The sequence below is a fragment of the Callospermophilus lateralis genome, chromosome 11 (assembly GCF_048772815.1).
Source record: "Callospermophilus lateralis isolate mCalLat2 chromosome 11, mCalLat2.hap1, whole genome shotgun sequence".
NCBI classification, from domain to species: Eukaryota; Metazoa; Chordata; class Mammalia; order Rodentia; family Sciuridae; genus Callospermophilus; species Callospermophilus lateralis.
The window spans coordinates 119,417,788-119,442,801 of record NC_135315.1 but is presented as its reverse complement, the minus strand read 5'-3'; the positions used below and the strand labels follow the sequence as shown (position 1 = coordinate 119,442,801).

General features: G+C 34.0%; 1 protein-coding gene across 1 annotated transcript; it reads right to left on the bottom strand.

The window, feature by feature from the left end:
• Window positions 1–2,578: 2,578 nt before the first annotated feature.
• LOC143409619 (histone acetyltransferase KAT2B-like) lies at window positions 2,579–5,209 on the bottom strand. The gene is given in 3 exon segments (XM_076870036.2): window positions 2,579–3,335; window positions 3,338–5,017; window positions 5,020–5,209. Coding segments are annotated over 3 exon segments (2,502 nt in total). The 3' UTR covers window positions 2,579–2,703.
• Window positions 5,210–25,014: the final 19,805 nt, after the last annotated feature.

Below are 25,014 nucleotides of genomic sequence, written 5' to 3'. Positions count from 1 at the left end.
CCACTTGCCAGACACAAATATATACACCCCAAACCATGCCCCCCCATGCCCCACCTCCTCCAATCATACCCCACCTGTCTTTGGTTACCACTCAATTAATCCCATCAGGATATTAATTCACTGATTGGTTTAAGGCTCTCACAACCTAATCCTTTCCCCTCTGAACCCTCTCATATTGTCTCACACAAACTCTTACAAGTTTAAACTGTTTTTCTTTAACATAATATATATATATATATATATATATATATATATATATATATATATATAGTGTGTGTGTGTGTGTGTGTGTGTGTGTGTGTGTGTGTGTGTGTGTATAGTGTAGTACTGGAGATTAAACCCAGGACACATTACCACTGAGCTATATTCCCAGTGCCTTTTTATTTTTCACTTTAGGATCAGGTTTTGGTAAATTGCTTAAGATCTCACTAAGATGCTAAGGCTTCACTATAACTTATGATCCTTCTTCCTTAGCTTCCCAAAGTTCTTGGGGTTCATACTTTGTTTCAGTAATCTCCATATCCAGTTCTTAAGCATAACTTTTGTTCTCTTTCCAGAGTTTTTATTGGTGCATTATAGTTGTGAATAATGATGAAAATTTGTTGTTATGCATTAATACATGCACACAATATAACAATTTAATTTGGCCAATATCGCTCCCTAAGCATAACTTTTTGAAGAAAATTTGACTAGATATGAAATCTTAGTCATTCTACCCTAGCGTTTCTTGAAAACATTTATCCATTTTTCAATTGTCTTGATTTGTATATTGCTATCAAGAATTTCAGAGGTGAGCTGGTACTCCTTTCTTTTTAAGTGGCTTTTTTTGGAGCTTTTTAAAATATAATTTAAAACTATTTTGTACCAGTACAATATATTAATTTTACAAATGTAAAATTTTATCAGCTGTTAAACCTTTTGCAAAAACCACACATTCTACTTCAGCTTTATTGCACAGTATCTATAAGAAAATATTAATTTTTAAATTAGAAAACATAAAAATGCTTTCAATATAGAAGAGACAATCTGATTTTAAAGACAATACTCTATAAGAATGTCTATCCAGAAAACCACAAACTTTCACAGGATACCAAGCTGAACAGATGCTTCGGCAAATCCGGTACAAAGCTCTGTTTAAAACCAGTCCAAGATACTTTTCCAAACTGTATCATCATTCTTCATTAGAAATATAGACACCACTCAAGGTGGTTTCTTATACTAAAAAAAAAAGTTGAGGAGTTTTTCAAATGTGAGCATTCTGAACATCCCTTATACATCAAAAACAATACTTCCAACTTAATAGTCATTTGCAAGTTTTTTTCCTTCAAACAGATTATTTCTGACAACTGTTTTTAATGACTACTTATGACCCATTTTAATTTATGCTGATAGAAAACATAAGTTAAATTACATTTTTAAAACCTCGTCCTTTACAAAATCAGTTTATAAATTTGCATCATAAAAATTAGTGTCAAAACCATCCAGATGGCCGTCAATTATATGGTGGTATATTAGTTGGTTTTCCCAGAGTTGGGGTGGCAGATGTCCCACTTTTCTATGTAGTGTAATCAGTAAATAAAACCAAGCACTAAGCTGAAATCCCAAGACAGGTTAGTTAGTAAGACTGTGTGATGGATTTCAGTGGGATAGAACCCTGGACCAATACAGCGATGTAGGTATTAAAATATTGACAGCAAACCTTGGTGGGAACTTAATTCACCTCAAACAATAAACATAATCTGGAGATCCAAAAAGAAAATGATTCACATAGTCATTATTTGGTGGGGTTGTGTGTATCACAAAAAGAGGAAAAAATCCTCATTTATTAGAGCAAAGACTCACCAGATTGATAGATGTATTGACTATCACGTCTTTTCCTATTAAAGCACATTGATTTGATCTCAAGTGTTTTCAAGTGCATGCCTTTGTGGCCTAGGAAATTATATTTTGGAACTTATGGCCTGCATAAGCTAAGTCAACATGATACTACATTTTTATGTAGAGAAAAGAATTATAGAAATAGTGGTTATACACTCACAAATTTGTTGTAGGTACACAGAATTATCAAAACCCCAGATGCTTATAAAAAGTTTGCATTATTTAGAATTTATTCCTTAGGAATCAAAGCAGTTTGCTTTTGTGAAACTGCATTTTTCAGAACTGCTCAAAGCACCTCATCTAGATGAGTGTTTTAAATATATATATATAAAGTCTACAATGAGACTTCAACATCACATATTTAACCTTTTACAGGGCTTTTTATCATGTATCCCTTCCTTAAAGTCCTTCAGAATAAAATAAAAATAAACTCTCACATTCCATTAGAAAAAAATGGAAACATTCACGGTCTGAAAATTTTCTAGATTCCCCCAAATCATGGTACTATGTGCAATTTCCTCACATACAGATTTTGAGGAAACCCCTGATCATCTATCATGGAATAGTTGGCTAATGGAAATGCCATAGAAAATTTACATAATAGTAGTAAATAGATTAAAATGTATTCCATAAAATAAAAATGTTCTATGACTTCAATTTAAATACATATCTGAAAGCTAAAAGGAGGTTTTTTTTTGTTTTTCAAAAGTGCTAATTATTACATTTACAAGTCTCTTCAACATATCATCCAATTCTCTAAAAAATAAACCACCTTGCTTTAGGCACACTGCTCAATGAGTTTCTAAGAAGCAGAGGGAAAAGAAATCACTTGTCAATTAATCCAGCTTCCTTAATTTTACTGAAGAAGAATTTCTCCAGGATACTGGCACATTTGTAGTATTCACTCTCAGGGGGGTTGTACTCTTTGCAATTGGTAAAAACTCGCTGTAAGTCTGCCATGAATAATTTCTTAGACACGTAGTACCAATTCTTGAGGCGTTCACTCATGGTTTTCAGATCCATGGGGAACCTTATAACTTCATAATATCCGGGAGCTTCTGTTCTCTTCACAGGTTCCATGAAGGGCCAAGCGCTTTGATGGCTCTTCACCTGCTGGAGGATGCTCTTGAGGGTGCTGTACAGTTGGTCAGGATCTTTGGGCTCTTTACTTTTCTCTTTTCCACTTGGTTTCCAGCCTGTCTCTCTAATTCCAGGAATGCTTTCTATAGGAATCTGTCGAACTCCATCTTTAAAACAGGAAAGTCCAGGGTAGACTTTACGAATCTGGGCCTGTTTTCATTCTATCAGCTTTTTTATTATCTCCTTCTGCTTTTTAATAATGACAGAAAATTCTGTGTATGGAATTCGGGGATTTAGCTCACATCCCATCAAAGTGGCGCCTTCATAATCCTTGATGTAGCCCACGTATTTGGTTTTAGGTATTTTAATTTCTTTGTAAAACCCTGTTTCTTGAAGTATCCAATTGCATATTCATCTGCATATGTGAGGAAGTTCAGGATGTCATGTTTTATATGATATTCTTTCAAATGATTCATCAGATGTGTTCCATAGCCCTTGACTTGCTCATTTGAGGTTACAGCACAGAAAACAATCTCTGTGAATCCTTGGGATGGGAACATCCGGAAACAGATACCACCAATAACACGGCCATCTTTAATTAAAGCAAGGGTTTTGTGTTTCGGGTCAAAGACAAGCCGTGTGATGTATTCTTTTGGCATTCGGGGCAGCTGATGGGAGAACACATTCTGTAGGCCAACCAGCCACATCAGGATCTTCTTGTTTGGTTTCTGGTTCAGGGAATTGCCGATCACATGAAACTCAATTACACCTCTCTGTTCTTCCAGCCTTGCTGCCTCATCCCTAGCCTAATGTGCTGACAGAAAATTGGTCTCTGGTCCAAGCATCGCTACAGGGTCTGTGATGGTAGACATGACCTCATTGATCAATTCCATAGGAATATCCCCCATAACTCGGGGTCTCTTGGCCTACTCCAGAACGTGAGAGTCATTCATTTTTCTCTTTTCTCCTGGGTTTGCCTCAAGCCCAGAAGAGGCTTTGCAAGCAGGACTGGTGCTCCCTCCATTTGGCTGCTCAAGAGAAGATGAGTTTGAATTGTATAAAACTGTCCCAGCCACAGGAGGTGGATTGATAACTGTTTGGATTCCTAGCTGGCTGGTTCTGGAAGAGGCTGAAAGAAAATCCTGATCCCAGATAGGAGAGTTTTGACTATAAACTTCTTCCTCTAACATGGACAAAAACTTTGGGAAATGGGTGAGGATTAGAGTTCGTTTCTCAAGAGGCAGTTTGTCTTTTTCCTGTCTTGCTTGTTCCAGGAGCTGTCGCCTCATGACAGTGAAGACTGAGCGAAGCAATGTTCTCCAGAACACCTGGGTGGTTTCATACCGAGGTAGACTGTCACAGAACTGTGGCACATTGCAGTAACACAGCCACCTTTTGTAGTTCTCTTTGTATCCAGAAATATCATCATTGGGAGATCGCAGTCTACGTTGGGATGGTGCCTCCAGATGCCAATAGTTGATGCGGTTTAGGAACATTTTGGCCAACTCAACAATCGTTTTCCTTTCTTTTGATGGTAGGTGACTAAATTTGTACTGTACAAAGTTATTCACACCCTGCTCAATACTAGGTTTTTCAAATGGAGGCTTCTTCTCCAAAGAGCCTTCAACCACAGGTTTTCCTCTTTGTAAAATAGATTTTCTCAAGAGCTTGAATAGATAGAAATAAACTTGTTTGGTATCTGCATCTTCTTTCTTGTGGACGCAGGTAAAGAGATATTCCACATCCAACACTATTCCCAGGAGTCTGTTCATTTCTTCCTCTGACACATTCTCCAGGTGGGAAACGTGAGCAGCTAGGGCATGGCTACAACTCCGGCAGGATTCCGTGAGACTGACAATGATCTGCTGCAGATCGGCTCTGGGGGGAGTGGGAGAGGGGTTGGGGTTTTTCCAGCCAGTACATTTACAGGATTCCTCGGCCTTGCAGGCGGAGTACACTCCGAGTTTCTTCAGTTTCTTGGCCCGCGGGGCGGAGCGCAGCTGAGCCTTCTTCACCGCGATCAGGGCCGAGCCACCGCCTCCTGGTCCTTCGGCCGTGCTGCCGCAGCCACTTCTGTCGCTGGACCGCAGGCGCCTGAGCCCCCGGCGGCGGCGGCGGCGGCGGCACAGGGGGAGCCCTGCCGCGGCACGGGCGGCAGCGCTGCGGGCGGAGGGGGCAGCGCCCTGGTCCCGGCCCCTGCCCCGACTCCCGCCCCACAGCCGCCCGGCCCGGCCCCGCCAGCCTCGGACATGCTGCCCCAGAGCACGGCAGGAGGCGCGAGTGTCAGGCGCCGCCGCCGCCAGGGTCTCCCCTTAAGTGGCCTTTTAAGTCTTAAAAACCTGGAGAAAAAAGTTAATCCTTATAGTACACTCATTTTACTAGAATACATTTCAAAAACAAGTTTTTCAGTGTATGGAAGACATTTATCAGTGTGTATAATCATGTCTTCTTTTATTTCTGGGATATTTTCTTAGATCATCAATTTAAATTGTAGTTCACTTCCACCATCACATTTTTTGATGTTCTTGTTCTTGGACTACAATTACAACAGTCCCTTTCTCCATGATTGTCTGCATTGCTCTTGATCATTCTATTCTTTCAGCTTTTTTGTTCTCATTACTATTTTTTTTTTTTTTTGCTTTTATCAAATGTACCTACTTTCCTGTGGGCACATTGTAATGAATCTGAATCATTGATATGGTTATTCTTTCCTTAAATTATTTCCTTAGTTTTGTCAGCTCTTATTTTTAAAAACTTTTATTTTTAAAATTTGTTGCAATTAGTTATACATGACAGCAGAATGCATTATGACTCATTATATACAAATGAAGCACAGCTTTTCATTTCTTTGGCTATACAGGATGCAGAGTCACACCATTCATGCAATCATACATGTACACAGGATAATAATGTCCTTTTCACTCACCATCTTTCCACCCCAATACCCACTTCCCTACCCTCACACCATTCTGCTCAATCCACAGTTCTTCCAATCTTCCCTTGCCACCCCATCCCATTAGGGATCAGCATCAACATATCAGAGAGATAATTTGGCCTTTGGTTTTTTGGAACTGGCTTATTTCACTTAGCATGATATTTTCCAACTCCATTCATTTAACTGAAAATGCCATAATTCACACACACACACACACACACACACACACATACAGACACAATGGATGAATATTCCATCGTGTGTGTGTGTGTGTGTGTGTCCATATATTCATATATTCATTCTACAGTTTATTTATCCATTCATTTATTGAAGGGCATCTCTGTTGGTTCCATATTTTAGCTATTGTGATTGAGCTGATATAAACGTTGATGTGGTTGTGTCACTACCGTATGTTGATTTTAAGTCCTTTGGGTACAGACTGAGGAGTGGGATAGCTGGATAAATGGTGCTTCTATTCCAAGTTTTCTAGGGAATCTCCATACTGCTTTCCAGCGTGGTTGCACTAATTTGCAATCCCAACAGCAATCCCCACTTCCTTGCCAACACTTATTGTTGCTAGTATACTTGATAATTGCCATTCTTACTAGAGTGAGATGAAATCTTACAGAAATACAAATCAAATTGCTGTAATTGCTAGAGATGTTGAACATTTTTTCATATATTTGTTATAGATTATATATATTCTTCTGTGAATTATCTGTTCAGTTCCTTAGTCCATTTATTGATTAGGTTTTTTGGTTTTATATATGAGTCTGTTTTGAATCTTATGGTTTGGATGTATATTCACAGATGGTCTAATTAATAACTGAGCATTTTCCTGTTTCATTGGCTCTTTTTCATCAAATTCTTCCTCTTTTTTTCTTGCAAGAAAACCTCTGGTTCGTACCTCCTATATCTATGCTGCTACTTGATTTCATAGAGGTACTATTCTCCTCAAAAATGACACATTCTCTTGTCCAAAGCACATTCTAAGTTCCTACCTTTTATTTAATTGCACTCTTTATCAGATTTTTTCATAATCAGCCTCACACAGCACTGACTGACATGATTCAAACTGCATTCACAGTGGTATTCCCCTCTCATCCTCCTTTCCTCTGTTCAATCTTTGATAATTCTCTGCTTTCTTGAAAGGTTCAGAATGTTGTTCTTATTTTGAGTGTTGATTTACTCAATTTGTGTGAGCTGAAACTTGCAGTCATCTCCCTCTAGTTATATCTAAACATAAGCTATGGCTAATGCTATTTCCTTTTCTCTTTCTTCATGGTTTCTTGGAGACTTTGTGAAAAGACATGACTTTGGGATTCAGCCATTATCTTAGAAGAATCATGAAATGCCAAGAAATAGAGCATTAGTACTCAACTAAAATAAAGGCAATAAAAAATCTTTTATTAGAAGAATTATTAGAGAGTCAGAATGTTAATTGATTTACATTTCAAACTATAAGAAGAAGTGAAAGATCTAACATTTTGAGGTACTACGAAAGAAGTTTGAATACAAAATTAGCTTAAAATAATCACTTTTTCCACAACTCAAGAGATGAATGCATAAATAAAATATGTGAATTTGGAAAATTGTGCCAATATTTTAATATCGTAAAAGTTAATAGATGAAAATGGTACACAATGTTGTCCCTATTCAGTAGATTATCAAATAGTATCTATTAACACATTTGCTCTCAGTGTATGATACTAGACATATTTCACAAAAGTTCCCATCACCACATAGAAAATGTGGTAATTTATAAATGTACTTACAATATAATAAATATAGATTATATTTAAAAATTTTTTAAAATATTAAATATAAACTATCTAAGTACAACATTATATTTAAGCCAAGGAACATTATTTCTTTTCATCTTTTCTAAAATATTAGATTAATAGTGATGAATTGTTGATATTTCCTAGTTACTGTTGCTAAAGTCTTGATACATAATTTCCACCTCATGATCTGTCTCTTTCCCCCATTCCAACTTTGAAAAAGAACATACTCTGACCATACTTTGTTTTCTCATTTCCAAGACTCTACTTATGGAATTCCTCCTTTCCTGAAAATTAGTTTGGGACTGGCTTATTTCACTTAGCATGATATTTTCCAACCCCATTCATTTATTGTTCCTCATTTCCTGGTAAAGTCTCATTTATCCACATAATTTTTGTTTATTTTTTTCCATAGAGATATCTTTAATGTTTAATCTCTAGAGCTCTAACGTTTTATTTCTCTACAAGAATCTTAAGGCTAACTGTAGAATATATTAGTCAGCTTTGCATTACTATAATAAAATGCCTGAGACAATCCTATACCTAGAAGATAAAAAAAAATTCCACCAGAAGACTGCTAGAGCTGATAAACTAATTTGCAAAGTAGCAGATTACAAAATCACAGACAAAGATCAACAACTTTCCTATATATCAACAATGAATCTGCTGAGAAATAAATCAGGAAAACAATTCTATTGACAATAACCTTTAAAAAATCATAGGAATAAATCTAACCAAGGAGGTGAAAGAACTTGAGAATGAAAACTATAGAATATTGTACAAAGAATTTTAAGAAGAACTCAGACAATGGAAAGACTTCTCAAGTTCATGGAGAGGCAGAAATAATAGCATCAACATGGTCATACTATCAAAACTATATATATATATATATATATATATATATATATATATATATGTAACAAAACTATATATTTATATATATATATGTAACAACAAATATGTAAAATGTGTATGTAACAACAGATACCACCATTATGTACCATTATAATGTATATATATATATATATATATATATATATATATATATATATATATTCCAAAGCAATCCTTTATCAAAATAACAATGATATTCTTCATAGAACTACAAAAAAGGCCTAAAATTCATTTTGAAGGAAAAAAGACACCCAGGATAGTCAAAGCAATTTTAAGCCAAAAAAAGCAATAATAGGGGCATCACAAAACCTTCAAATTATACTATAGAGCTATAGTAACAAAAATATCATGGAACTTGCATAAATACAGACATATATACTAATGGTACAGAATAGAAGACAAAGAGACAAACCCATGCATCTTGTTATATAACCCTTGACAGAGATGCCAAAAAAACATACACTGGAGAAAATACAGCCTATTAAACAAATAGTGCTAGAAAACCTGGTTATCCATATGTAGAAGAATCAGAACTAGGAATTAGATCAGAAACGATACAACCCATAGAGGAAAACATTGGTTCAAAACTCTATGGTGTAGAAATAGGCAATGATTTTCTCAATAGGACCCTTAAAGCTCAGGAAATACTTTTAAGAGTTAATAAATGAGATGGCATCAAATTGAAAAGCTCTGAACAGTAAAGAACTAAGTTCAGAATGTGAAGAAGTAACATATAAAAAGGGAGAAAAATCTTTGCTAGTTACTCTTCTGACAGAGGGTTAATATCTAGAATATATGAAGAACTCAAAAAACTTTACACCAAAAACTGAAGTAATCCGATTAATAAATGGGAATGAATTAAACAGATACTTCTCAAAAGAAGAAATACAAATGATCAATGAATATAGAAAAAAGTGTTCAGCATCATTAGCAATTAGAGAAAATAAAAATCATAACTACACTGAGATTTCATCTCATGACAGTCACAATGGCAGTCATCAAAAATACAGATAACAATAAATGATGAAGAGAATATGGAGAAAGGGGACATGTTTACACTGTTGGTTGGATTATAAATTAGTACAACTACTATGGAATCAATATAGAGGTTCCTCAAAAGACTAGGCATAGAACTACCATATGACCCAGCTATACCTCTTCTTCATATTTATCCTGAAGAATTAAAGTGATTATTCTATAGTGATAGATGCATACCCAGCTTATAGCAGCACAATACACAATAGCCAAACTATGGAACTAGCCTAGACTTTTGTCAATGGATAAATGGATCAAGAAAATGTGGTATAAATACACCATTGAGTTTTATTCAGTCATAAAGAAAAATGAAATTACATCATTTGCAGAAAAATGGGTGAATGTAAAGGCCATTATGTTAAGTGAAATAAGTCAAAATCAGAAGGTTATGGGTGGTATGTTCTCTCTCATTTCTCTAGTGGGAGCAAGAGAGGAAAAAGGAAAAGAAAGATGGGGGTGGATCTCATGAAAATTGAAGGGAGATCAGTCGAGGAAATGGACCAACAGGTGGGATGTGAAAGGTTTGTGGGATGGAGGGGGAAAGTACTGGGGTGTGTTATTGGCCAAATTATATTATTATATTGTGTGCATTTATGAATATGTAACAACAAATACCACCATTATGTACCACTATAATGCACCAATATAAATATGGGGAAAAATCTATTTTTTCATATCTAATTTCTAGAACTCTAAATTTTTATTTCTCTGCAAGACACTTGAGACTAACTGAAGACTACAACTTCAGACTACAGCTTTTCATTGCTGTAATGAAATGCTTGAGGCAACTTATAAAAAAGAAAAGGTTTATTTAACTCAACAGTCCTTGAGTTTCCAGTCCAAGAAAGTTTGGCTCTGTCACTTTGGGCCATTAGTGGGGATACCAGATGGTAATGGTGCAAGTCACATTACAGAGTAAACTTCTCACATCAGGAGCCAGAAAACAGAGAAAAATTAAATTGGGGTCCCACAGTCCCCTTTGAAGGCATACTCCCAGTGATCTAAAGACCTCCTATAAGGATACACACCTCCCAAAAGTCTACAAAACCATCTAAACGCACATCCCTGAGATCAAGCCTTTAACACGTGGATCTTTGGGAGATAGGCTTAGACTGTAATAAGTTATTATAAGATAATCTCAGTATAAGGTTTTATGTAATAATCCTGATGATATTTTATTAAGCAATATTGAAGAAAAAAATCTAATAAAGAAAAATTGATCATTTAATGGGTACCCATGAATCATGAAACTCCCTTAAAAACTTCACAAACTTAAAGTAAGACTTGCGGGAAGTAACAGAGATGTCAATAGTGGCTCACTACAAACCTTGAAGTTGTAGCACCATATTTCATAGTAGTGGTCAGCATCAATCATTAATTTATTAGCTATTTTAAAATATTATCTGTACTGTGAAACTGAAGATATTCTTTAATGTTCTGACAAAACCACATCCATCCCTTGAGCTGTGTTACTACCTCATTTTTTTAAAAAAAATATTTTTTAAGTTGTAGATGAACACAATATCCTTATTTATTTATTTTTATGTGGTGCTGAAGATCAAACCCAATGCCTCACTCGTGCAAGGCAAGTGCTCTACCACTGAGCCACAACCCCAGCACTTGTTACTATCTCTTTCCATCTCCTCCTTTCCCCACTCTTTCCCTATCCTCACCAAATAACTCAAAGGCCAGTATAGATATTGAGATAGTTGTTTCCATTCTTCTTCTGACAGTGTCATAGAACTAGCAGACTTTCATTCTCTTCTCTTCTATGTATGACATACACTTCTTTTTATATTGCTTTCAACACCTGTTCACACTCAGTTTCCTTACTGGAATCATATCAAGTCACATCCCAATAATTTTACACCTGATATTGTGTAAGCATGTAATATACATAATGTGAGATGGGAAAGAGTAAGGACATTGTCTAAGCTTTTCTAAATGGAAGTTAAAAACTAAGGGTTATAGGAAAAATTCTGTTTATATCAACAAACATCAAAAATTCAAATGCTCCACACCAACAAGGAAATCAAAGATCAGGGAATCTGGGATCATAGAATGAGAATGAAACGCAAGAGACATTCCCGCTTTCCAATAGTTTAATTCTGATTTACCTATTTTACAAATGTAACCACCACACTTCCCAAATACAAAATTAAAAAAAATATCTGAGAGGTGGTATCAGGTGAGGAAAAACCATCCTTCCTCTCCTGTGTGGTTTTGCAATGCTGTGTCCACTCTATCATAATGACCATGTTAGTTTAAGAATTAATTAGGTCCAAATAATATTTTAATAAATTTTAATCTACTAGTATTAGCTGAATTGTGAGTAATTTGATAGGAAAAATTAAAATGGAAAAAATAAGAACTGTTTCATCAAATATACTAAAAATATAAAGATCATATTAATAAAAAATCAACTTAAAAACTATTTTAAAAAGGCTAGAAGCATGAATCATTGATAGAGCACTTGCCTAGCATATTCGAGGTCTTGGGTTTGATTCCCAGAACTGCAAAAAGAAAAAAAAAATAAAATATAATATGATCATGGGGCTATGATGTTCATTAAGAAAAAGGTAAAATGGATAATACAACTACATTGGCAAAAAGCAAATATCTGAACAAAAATGTTTCTGTGGTGTATAATAATTAGTAACATTATCTAAACTAAATATAATCAAAACTCAACATTTGAGATATAAAGTAGTTCAACCCTTGATATAAATACATAAAAATTAGGACTTCCTCATTTTGAAACATTCTAAGAAATTATGGGGCTTTTGTATGACTTAATGATAAGACATTTGTCTAGTATGCTCTGGAGTCAATCACCAGTACCATACACATACACAAAATCTTCAAAGAAAGATGTAACAGGGTTAATATGAACTTTGGATATGAGTATGATGAAGACAAATATAATTAGAAAATAGTTGATTTTTATATTTAATATTAAAAATGAAAAACTTACAAAAAGCACAAAGACTTATGTAACTGGCAATAATTCAATCATAGTGTATATTTTCATTGAGAGGATTGTTAACGCAAATAACATTAGCTTTATCATCTCAGAACTAAATGCTAAATAGCATTATATTTAATGAATAAAATGTATCTAGCTCTCAGTTTAATCATATAAACTCAAAGAACACTATTGTTTTGGATATTTTCCTAATGTCAAAGATTACTAGCTAGAATTTTAAAGTCTTATTTGTTAAAAACCTTTGAAGACTTTGAACATTCATTTTATCAACTTTGAATATCTTATATAGTAAAAAGTGGTTATATACAAATTTGTTGCCGATATAAAGAAATGTAAGGACAAGGAGATCAAAGAAAGAAAAGTCTCTTTCATTCCATGTAATGCAACTTCTTCAAAATGAAAACAATAGAACTGTTTTCTGTGAATATTATAGTTACTTTTAAGTAAGTGATTCTTACAAATAAAACTACTGGTGAAATAAATTATCAAAACAAGTAACCTTCTACCAAATATTGCCATGACACCATGCACCTTGGAGTGTTTCTTTAATTATTATTCTTTGGACAGAAGAATGAAATGCCATACTTTAGAAGGGGAAAAGAATGCTGTAGTTTTCTTCTTAATACTACAGTGGGAACTCATGATTCACACTATGCTAAAGTCTGTTGTTGACAATATGTGCAAAGCTGATACTTCTTCTCAGATTGAGGCCACTTAAGCAGGCACCATTGATACTTTTTATTAATCTACAAAAAAGTATTTGTAATCTAACATTAGAAAAAGCCTAGAATAGAAGGAAAAGATACACTAAAATAAGATTTCTAAGCAAAGTCTATAAAATACTGCAAAATATATGAGAAATTAAACAAATACAACATTAAATTACAAATGATATGAGTGTATGAAATTTTGGATGAATTGGGTTATGGTAGTTGTTTTTAAAACTTCACTTTGAAGCAGTTTTCTAGTTTTGTGTATGTGTACATGATAGCACTTCCTGAGCTTCCTTTCATAACACCTTGGTGACACTCCAGAATCTGAACCCAACCATGAACTAAGCACTCTAATAGATGATTATCCCCTGTTAAGAGAAGTTCCCTGGAACTTTTCAAACCTCCAAACTCACCTTTGTCTTCCATGTTCTTGTTAAATTTTGTAAGCACTCATTTTTATTATTGTACATTTAGCAAAGTTAATCAAATCTCACATATATTACATAGATTCTAAACACAGAGATCACAATTTTTTTTTTTGTAAGATAAAACTCTCTTCAAATAAAAACCCAAGGTCCAATACTGGAATGGTGTGAGGTCATAGATTAATCATTACTCTTTGGACAGCTAATTGGGTCAAAATTGTTTCTAGGCACGATCTGATCTTGTTCTCTCAGTTCCCTCACACCTGAGTTCCAGACAGTCACTGAGTACCTCCATTTCCCACAAAGAAGAAATTTACTGTCTTTGAAGAGCACTTTTATATTTGCGAGCAGTTGGCTTCAAGTTTTTGTTCAGAGTCATTCTTCCATGTCTTTATTACCCCAGGATTATCAAGAATACAGCTCCCCATATGCTGATCCTACTGTATCAGAATCAAACAGCAAGACCAACAATGCAGGAGTGAGGAGAGAATTCACAAAATATAATGCCAGAGTGGAGCCTTATATTCTGGACCTGGAAAATCAGAATGAATATTGACTATTGTCTATGATAAACTATTTTGAATTAGAGTGTTTTAGAATGGTTTCAATTTGCAAGTGCTAAGCTAAAGATTTTCATTTGTAGTTACGTAAAAGGACAGCTTTATTTAATGAGTGATGAGTTTGAAAATTGTCCTGAGATTTGTAATTAAAACTATATTAATAAGAAGAAACATGGGACATAAAGGACCCAGTATTACTTAATCTGACAATTGTTCAACTAAAAAGACATGAGTTGCTGTAAAAGATCAGGAAAGACTACCATGCCTAAGTGGATGGTGATCAAAGGAATTACCTTAAAATATATTATGACAATTTTTCAATTAAAGATCAGCAGTAGACATTTATTATTGTGAAAATGATTTGAACAGATTTAGAATTACTAAATAATTGATAAGAATAATACCCCAAAGTTTTGGACATCTATCATTACCTTACTCCTATTTTGTTTGATATTTTTGAATATTCATTGATATATTTGATTCTTTTGGTCAGCCTTTTTACCACTGTAACCAAAAAGACATGAGAAGAAAAATTTTAGACAAGGAAAAGTTTATTTGGGGATTCAGAGGTCTCAGTCCAGAGATGGCTGGCTCCATTTCACAGGACCTGATTTAAGTCAGGACATCATGGAGGAAAGATATAGCAGAGAAAAGCAGACTAGGGCAATCAGGGCATGGCATCAGAAAACATAGACATTGAAAGTCTCCCCTTACCACAGACAAAATATATACCCCAAAGGCAAACCTCTAGTGACCCACCTCTAGTACACTCTACCTGCCTAGAGTTACTACCTAATTGATCCCTATCAGGGGATTAATGCACTAATTTAATTAAGGCTTTCATAGCCCAGTCATCTCACCTCTAAACTTTCTCACATTGTCTCACACATAAGCTTTGGGGGAATATTTTACATTTAAATTATAACATTGGCCATCAAAAAGTCTTGAGAAATAGAAAGATAACCTGAAATTTGACTGAGATATCTCAAGTTTAGACTACTACAAATGAAACATGCCCATTTTAATTTTAGTATTCTCCAACATGCTGCAATTTAGACTAAAGTATATGAATATTATGGATATAAATTCCTACTTTATAAAAGAGGAAACCAAAGTTCTTATAAGAGTAATAGATAATAGAACTGGCATTGACCAGGAAGCTTCTGATCCTCCATTTTTAAAGGTATGTTCTTCCAAGAAACAGGGCTAGATAATTTCTAACATGTATTTTTATTTTTAAATAGATTTTTTCCTAACAGAATGACTACTAATTGGTAACCGAGTTTCAAGACTTGTAAAAGTATACAGTTACTATGACAAAAAGAAATTCATATTTCAAGATTCAATTTGTTACAGTTGATTAAAAATAGAAAATAGAAGGTATGATAAATTAGAAATGACCAAAAAGAGTCTTTGAGATTCTTCCCCAAAAGAAGTGGCTCTATGTTCACTAAACTTGAATCTGCCTGGGTTTTGTGACTGTTCTGAGTAATAGAATATACTGGATGTATACTCAAGTCAGTTTCCAGCCAAAGGCCTTAGAAGACTCTCTTGAATTCTTTGTCTCTTGAAATACTTTGGGAACTTTGAACTGCAATGTTAAATCCATCTACTAGAAGAACTCAGTGCTAAGATAAATGTGTTATGTTCAAAAGTCTCAGAGAACTCAGACCAGACCAGGAGTCAAATCAAAGACTTAGGGACCAGGCATGTTTGTAAAGTAATATTGACTTTGCATACTATCCCATCTACCAGATGAATCTTAGAAAATGGCACTGTTCAACATCATAAAGAGAAGTATGGGCTATATAAGCCCTATCAAATTAGTGAGTCAGAAAATCATGAAATATAATAAATCATATCTTGTTATAAGCATCTAAGTCCTAGGGTAATTTGTTATTCAGAAATAGATAGCTAGGAGAAAATTTGATACCTGTAAACGTGTTGCTATTATAAAAAAAAGTTTTTAAAACAGAACATTTGAAACTCAAGTTGTATGGTAGACAGGAACTGGATGGAACTATTGATGAACCTTTGAATGGCCTTAGGGAGACTACTGGAACATTATGGATGATGAGGAAAACTTTATTAAAGGCCAATTATAAAGTACAGTTGAGTTATATACAGAGAGAGCAGCTAGCAAAACTATTGTTTACAATAGTATGGAAAACATAAAAGAACTTTGTGATCTCAGAAATCTTGCTAAGATTTGCAGGCTCAAATTTTCCTAACTTCCTATGAAAATGAAAGATTAAAGAGCCAAAATGAAAGATTAAAGAGCCAAACTGCTGAAAAACTCCTGGAAAAAATACTAACATCTCAGGACATCTTTTCCAAACTAAAAAGTAAGAAATAGACTCAGAGAAGATGTCACATGCAGGTCCCTCTTAGTAATGCATGGTCTGAGGGTGAAAGTGAAGCCAAGAGTGAACATGTAAAACCATTTTTTTAAGACCTCAGCAAGACTAAAGATGTTTTTTCATGGTTTCTTTCATTTGGACCTAATGACTACAAAGGACAAAAAGAAAAAAATCTTCTTAGGAAAAACCTGTAGAATATATTCGTTAAAATAGTAGGCTTACAAAAATCTTGAGGTCATTTTTTTAACTTCACAGAGTGCTCTAAGTGTAGAAGAATCTATTTTGAAAACATTTGTGGGTGTAGTGTTGTCTGTTGGAATGAATTGTAAATTAATACACAAAAAGTTTACAAAGCTTTTAAAAGATTTATAGCAGTTGGACTGGAAAAATATAGTTACATTACAGAATGAAAAAGGCAGTTGAGTCTCTAATTTTCTGTAGATAAACATAAAGCTGAGAAAACTACTCAGCTAGAAACATAAACCATGTTTTATAGAATGGAAAAATAAATCCAATGTCCCAGATGAGAATCTTATCCTTCAACAGCACTGGACTCCAATAATTAAAATGGCCACATGTACCTAACTAGATTTCACAATTGCTATGGGTCATACATTCCCATATGCTTCCTGTTTTTCCCCTCCATTTTTAACAAACATGTCTATTGCTGTTTTTAATGACTATGTCATCATTGTATATTGTGTGTTGAGAAAAAAAAATAATTTAGCTCTTAATCACAGTTTAAGCTCCAGAGAAGCCATACATAAAGCTGTGTAATACATACCAGTCCTCATTTCAAGTGGACTGAAATTTTGGAATTCATAATAATACTGAAAGAGGATGAGACAGTGAGATTTAGAAGTGAGTATATTTTTCATGTAGAACAAATATAAACTATTTACAATTCAAGGCAAACCATGATGGGTAAAGATGGCTGCATATTTGAAATACCTCTCATGATAAGAGTGGACCTATCATCCTTCTCTTTGAATTAAGCGAACTGTATTATTGCTTTAACCAATATAATTCAATAGAAATGACACTAGGCCTATTAAAACTCAGAAAACTCCTTCAACTCAATAAAATAAAAAAAAATGTGCACAAATAGTCTACAGCTAGTATATTGTATCTAGTACTGAAAAGATTAGATATTTTCCCTCTATGATTGGAAAGAAGACAATGATGTCATGTCTTACTATTTCTATTCAAGATCACACTGAAAATTCTAGCTAGTATAATAAGAAAAAGAAACAATAATTATACATTTTACAAAGTAAAAATAAAATAACAATTTCCACATTGAAAACTCCCAAAGAACCAGCAAAAAAATTAAAATGGGACTGATTAATAAGTAAACCAACTTCTCAGAATCCAAACACAGGCTAATTATTACTTTCTTATAAGCCAACAATAAATAGTTAATATAAGAAATCACAAAACAATATCATATCCAATATCACCAAAAAAGGCAATACATTGGTACAAACTGAAAAAAATAACTACATATAGGGTTTGTATGTAAAAACTATAAAACACTGATAACTTATATCAAAGAATGTCTAAAAATTAAAAGATATTCCATGATCATGGATTAAAAGACTCAATATTATTAAATTATCAATTCTTCAAAATTTTATCTTTAAATTTATCTGAATCTTTCTCAAAAAACATGCAACTTCTTTGGAGATATCAACAAACTGATTTTAAACCTTAAATACAGAATCAAAAGACCCAGAGTTACCAATAAAATACTGTAGAAGAAAAATAGTAATAACTAATTAATTGATTTCATGACCTACTTTAAAGCTAAAATAAATCCACATATACATATGCAATATAGATATATACAGTAAGGTAAAAGAATATACAACCTATAAATATACTCTCAAAAGTACTCAACTAATTTTCTTTGAGAGAATGTGTTTCATTATGTTTCCCAGGCTAGTTCTGAGCTGCTGAGCTCATGTGATCTTCCTGTGTCTGCCACCTGAGTAGGTGGGAATACAGTTATTTGCCACCTGTGCCTGGCTCATCTAATTTTTTTTTCATAAAGTCTTAAAAACATTTCAATGAAGATATGATAGTCTTTGCAACAAAATGCACTGAAAGAATTGAATATCCATTAAAAATAAAATAACACCGATGCTATACCTTCCAATAAAGTTACATAAAAATGGATTTTAGATATCAATGAAAAACTAAAAAACAAACAAAACTTTTTTTTAAAAATTGCAAGAGGAGAACATTGGAGAAAATTATGACCTTTCATTTAGTGATGAGTTCATAAAATAAATATAATATAAAATCATTATCCATTAAGAAATAATAAATTAGACTTCTTCAATTAAAACTAAAACTTCTGCTCTGAAAACACACTGGTAAGAGAACGAAAATGGGGCTGGGTTGTAGTTCAGCATCACCATGTTTGTGTAGTACACACAAAGCTTTGAGTTCAACTCCTAGCACTGCAAAAGGGAGAGAGAGGAAAAAAAAACACACAAGACAGAAACTGGGAGAAAATATTTGCAAAACACATATCTGATACCAGATTTATATTCAAAATATTTGAGGGTCTCTTAAAGTTCAACAGTAGGAAAACAGAAAGCCAATTAAAAATGAACAAAAATGTGGAAGGATATATAGGTAGCAAGCAAGTATATGAAAAGAGGCTTATAATTCGTATTTAAGAAAATGAAAATTAAAATAACAATAAGAAACTACTAAACACCTAGTATATAACTTAAATCCAACATTCTAACTCCATGTATATATGCCAAAATATATTCTCCTATCATGAATATCTAAAAAGAACAAATAAAGTAAATTAATTAATTTATAAAAATTCAGTATTCTAAAATTATCAATACCTGAAGACCTGCAAGAACTCTTATTTGTTGCCAATGAGCCTGCAAAATACTACAGTCACTTTGGAAGACAATTTGGCAGGTTTTTTTAAATATTTTTTTTTAGTTATTGGCGGATACAACATCTTTGTTTGTATGTGGTGCTGAGGATAGAACCCAGGCCACATGCATGCCAGTCGAGCACGCTGCCGCTTGCATCCTGAGCCCCAATTTGGCAGTTTTATACAAAGCTAAACACAGTTTTATTACCTGATCCAGCAATCACATGCTTAGGTGTTTACCTGATGAATCTGAAAACTCACATACACAGAAGAACATGCATGTGAACATTTGTAATGGATTTATTCATAATCACATAACTGGAAGCAACCAAGAGGAGCTTCATTGGGGCTATATATACTATTTGGATACATTCATACAATGCAATACTATTGCTACGGTCTGAGTGCCTTTCCAAAATTCATATTTTTCAATTTTAACCCTGAATTGATTGTATTAGAAACTAAGAAGACTCTTGGGAGGCAATTAGATCATGAAGGTGGGGAGCATCGTGAATGGGACTAATGCCCTAAGAAAAGGCCTGAGAGAGCTGCTTGCCCCTTTCACCATGTAAGTTTGTGGCAAAAAGATGGTCATCTAGGAAGCAAGAACTCACATCAAATCTGCTAGTGTCCTGCTCTGAACTTTTCAGTTTTTAGAACATGAGAAATAAATTTATGTGGTTCATAAGCCTCCCATTTTAAGGTATTTTGTTATAGCAGCCCAGAGACCAATACAATCATCCAGTGACTTAAAAAAAGGAATGATCCCTTCAACCATTTGAAGATATGGTGAATCTTACTAGTATGTTGTAAAGGGAAAAAAAGATCGACTGAAAAACTTCTATATTGTATTGTTCCAACATATGACATCTGGTAAAGTCAAAACTATGGTTACTCTACCAAGGTTTGGAGAGGGAGGGTTTAATGAGTGATGCCAGGGGATTTTGTAGGTCATGAACTTATTCTGTATGGTAAGATTATAGTGGATACATGATACAATGCATCTGTCAAAACCAAGAGAACAAGAGAGAAGCTTAACATAGTCACTTATTTTAAAAAAAAAAGGAAATAGAAGTCACAGGGTTCCAGGATAGAATACAAATGTGACAAAACAATGTAACTGTATTACAGGTATCTGAAGCCAATTCACTGAAGGGATTGGAGGTAGGGGGTGAGCTTACCTTAGTAACGTGGGAAATGATAGAATCTGTAAGACTAATGGTAGAAGGAACTATGCAAAAGTACTATACTTTAATTGACAAAACTGCTTCCCTGAAGGTATAAGCTTACAATTCTAGAATTACTTTGCACAAATACAGAAACTGAACACATAAGTAAGTGGATGGCAGACAGCATTAAGTCAGTTTTCTGATTGTTGAAATGAGAGATTATAGAGGATAAAGGAAGGAGGCTAGAATGAACCATGTGGAAATGGATTGCAGTTGGTTTATGAACTCAAGTTTAGCTTAATAAAGTGATAGAAGTTATAGAAATGTTTATAGATATGTAAATACATATTCATGTCTCCTTGCTCAATTGGCTAATAGGGCCTGGAAGCAATAATATTACTAGAGTAACAAACATGCTTAGGACTCAGATAGTAATTTCTATTAAGATTCTCCTAGGATTCTTAGAGAAATTCTGGATTTTAGAACTGAGCAGTAAATATACATGACTAATTTGGAGCATGCTGTAGTAAAACTCCTCTCCCCAAAAAGCAAACTAAAGTATACTAGTATGATGGAATAGTTAATGGGAATAGACGCCAACTGAAAGTTCCCATTGGCCAAACCTGGAGCAACAAAATAAACAAATTAACATTTCATTATTAACTAATGTATAAACAACATATTCATAAATAAATACATTTTATTGATTCATATAAAAGACTTCATAAATAGACAAATGAGAGAATATTCTGTGTAGATAAATTCCAAATAATTTATATAATACTCTGTTCTCAAGGAGGTGGTCCCTAACACAAACCAGGTAATCAAGGTAAACATCAATCATGTGGTAAATCACATTGATAGTATATACCCTTCATAAACATCAAGGTATGCATAGCACACAACCATTATATAACCTTGATGTCTTGAAAAAGGCACTTTACTTCTGTGTCTTCCTCCTGAAAATACATTCCTTCAATGTGATCATGAGAAAAACATCAGACAAATCCAAGCCAAAATATATTCTATAAAAGACCTGATGAGTACTCTTCAAAACTGTCAAGGTCATTGAAAAGAGGAAAATCTGAGAAACTGTCATTTATAGCCAAGAGGAGTCTGAGAAGACATGCCTACTAAATGTTCTGCTGTTTGCTGGATAAAATCTGTACCAGGAAGAAATGGCATTAAGGGAAAACTAAGGAATATGAATGATGTATGGACAGCATTTAAAGATAATGTATTAACAGTGTAGTGCTAATTGTGACAATGTACCAGATGCTCATAATGAGGAAACCTGAATATGGATTATATGGTAACCTCTGCCATGTTCTCAATACTTGTGTAGATGTAAAACTGCATTAAAATAGAAAGTTGAATTTTAAAGGGAGGGAGTTTGGAAAATTTACAGTATGTGAATTGAAATTAACATACATTGCTAAACTATGGTAATAAAGACTGGTGTCAGCATTAAGAGACACATAGGATTATGAAATAAATTCATGGTCTAGAAATATACTCACATTAATATTATCAATTGATTTTCAGCAAACTTAATAAGGTAATTCAATGAAGAAAGGGTTTTTTAACAAATGGAAATGGAAGAGTTGGATATCCACACACACATAATACAAAAAAATATTTTGTTTGTGTTTATAGAAAAGTAGATAAATACACTTGAGAGACATGTATAGAAAGAAATCAAATACCATTTTTAACTATTGAAAAAACAAAGTGACCTATGAGCATTCTTTTTGCTATTTTTGAAACTTATCTGTATGTCTGAAAGTTTTGAAAACTAAATATTTGGGGGGAGAATATAATAATAGAGTCAAACAGAGAATAATAAAGGCTGCACTGCTGGGTGCAGTGACACAGCCTGTATTTCCTGCAACTCAGGAGGATGAGACGGGGATCACAGGGTGTAGGCCAGAGTCACAACTACAGAGACCGGCCTCAAAAAAAATTAAAAATAAATGGATTCTAGATGCTTCTCAGAGATAAAGCACCTCAGTACCAAAACAAAACAAAACAAAACAAAAAACTGCTTTATAACACTTCTCCAAATGACTTGAAATAATTAAATTTGATTGTATTAAATATTCTAGCCATAGCAATCAATGGCTTTAAAATGAAACAAAAGGAAGTGGTAAATGCTGACAAATATGCAAGAGATTAGAATAAGATAATGACAGATTAAAACTCAATTGAATTTAGCATCATGAAGGTCATTTGTAACTTACAGGGAAGTAGTCTTCATGGGCACTGAGGGTGGAAATGAATTGTAAGTAGATGGGTGTAAATAAACAGTGAATAAATAAAAAAACAGCCTAGCAATAAACTCTTTGAGGAGATAGATACAAGAAGTGTTTCTATTATAGCCGGACAAAACCAGGAGGAAAGGGATGCAAATGTAAGGTTTGGGACTGTGGGGATGGCTGATTTTGCATTGGTTGGCTTCTATTTTTTTAAGTGGGAATGAAGCAAAGATCTTCACATTAAATTTAGTCTGGAGAAATCGAGAAGCCTGAAGAATTGGAAAGTTAACTTTTTAGAAGATCGTAGTAAGATTTCTGTGCTATTGTGGCAGTCCAGAATGAATTTGTAATAAAATATGGAATATTCATGGATGTACATAAATTATTGTTAATTAGGTAGCAGTGTATGTTTTGCATTTATCTGAGAGAAATTGAAACTATGTTCACTCATAACACTGTATAGAAATCATTACAACAGATTTAATTACTCAAACATGTCAAATGTGTTTCAACTATTAGATTAGATACATTCATACAATGGAACACTACTCCCCTGCAAAGAGGAAGAAACAAAGTTCTGAAACATGCAGCAACATGGAATCTAAAATGTCTTTTGTTAAGTGGAGGAAGGCAGACTTGAAACAATGCAAAATGCAGAAATTCATCTATATGAAGTTCTAAAATATGCAAAATGATAACCTATAGAAAATAAACCAGTAATGGCTTATGGCCCAGGGATGATAATGTAGTAGGCTACAGGGGCATTCTTGGGCATTTCTTATAATTGATGAAATTGTTTTACCTTTTGATTGTGGTGATGCTTACATGGCTCTATGTGTTCATCAAGTCTCATAAAACTGTACACTAAAAGGAAACCTCTTTTTATATGTAAGTTAAATATTTTTGCAGTTTTTTCTCATTTCAAGAATATGTATTTTTATCTTTTTAACCCAACATGAGTTTTAATACTAGTCCTAAATTTTTAATTTATTGGTTCTTCAATATTAAGATGCAATATCTTAATAATAAAAATGTAGAGTTTTGGACTTTAGATATTGCCTGAGGAAAATAAACAATTACATAAAATATGAAAAAAGTGGTCTTGACAGTCTCTCAAAGCATAAATTCCCACTGTCCTTCCAAGTGGATGTTACAGGTGTATCAGGGATGCTGATCTCTTGTAGTTCCAGGGGCAGCTGAGTAGACCATGGGCCCAGTGCTCCTAAACTAGCCATTTCAGCAGGAAGCAACTTCAACTGTTGACTCACATTCTGACAAGGCAATGGGAAATTTATTTTTTTCCTCTAAACATAATGAACATGTAAAGGAAAGATACTGCTACAAATGTGCTATGCATGCTGAAAGAAAGTCCCTACTTGTCATTGAGGGCGTGGCACAGTAACAAACATGACACAACCAACACTTCTCTATGGGTCTGTACAGTGATGGCAAAGTAACAGTGAAGAAGGTAAGAATCTTTTGTGTGTGTGTGGTGCTGAGGATTGAATCCAGGGCCTTGTACATGTGAGGCAAGCACTCTACCAACTGAGCTATATCCTTAGCCTAAGAATCACTTTCGTAACAGGAGAAAAACTAGGGGAAAAAATGCAATAGCATGATGAAGAGGGAAATGATAGAATCAACTAAACACATCCTCTGTTTTTTATTTCCTATTCCCTCTATTAATTTTTTAACTGAGTAAGAGTTTTCAAAATTATCTAAGACAAATTCTTTTAATTAATGGCAGACTATAGATATTTTTAAGTATTGAAGGAAATGGAAGTGAGAAGTACAGTAACATGAGTGAAGAAATAATTCCAAGGAATTCTTTACATCTTTATCAAATGAGTACCATGGGAGACATGTACCAAGGAATGAAATTACTCCAGGGCCTTGAGGAATTTCAGAAGATGTACTCTATGTAAACTAAATTCCTTTTCTGTGATGGAAAAGTAGTGCCAGCAAGAAAGTTGTCATTGCATGGTTGCCCATTTCTCAGAGAGCTCTAGAAATCCTTCAAGTTGAGGATGAGGATGTG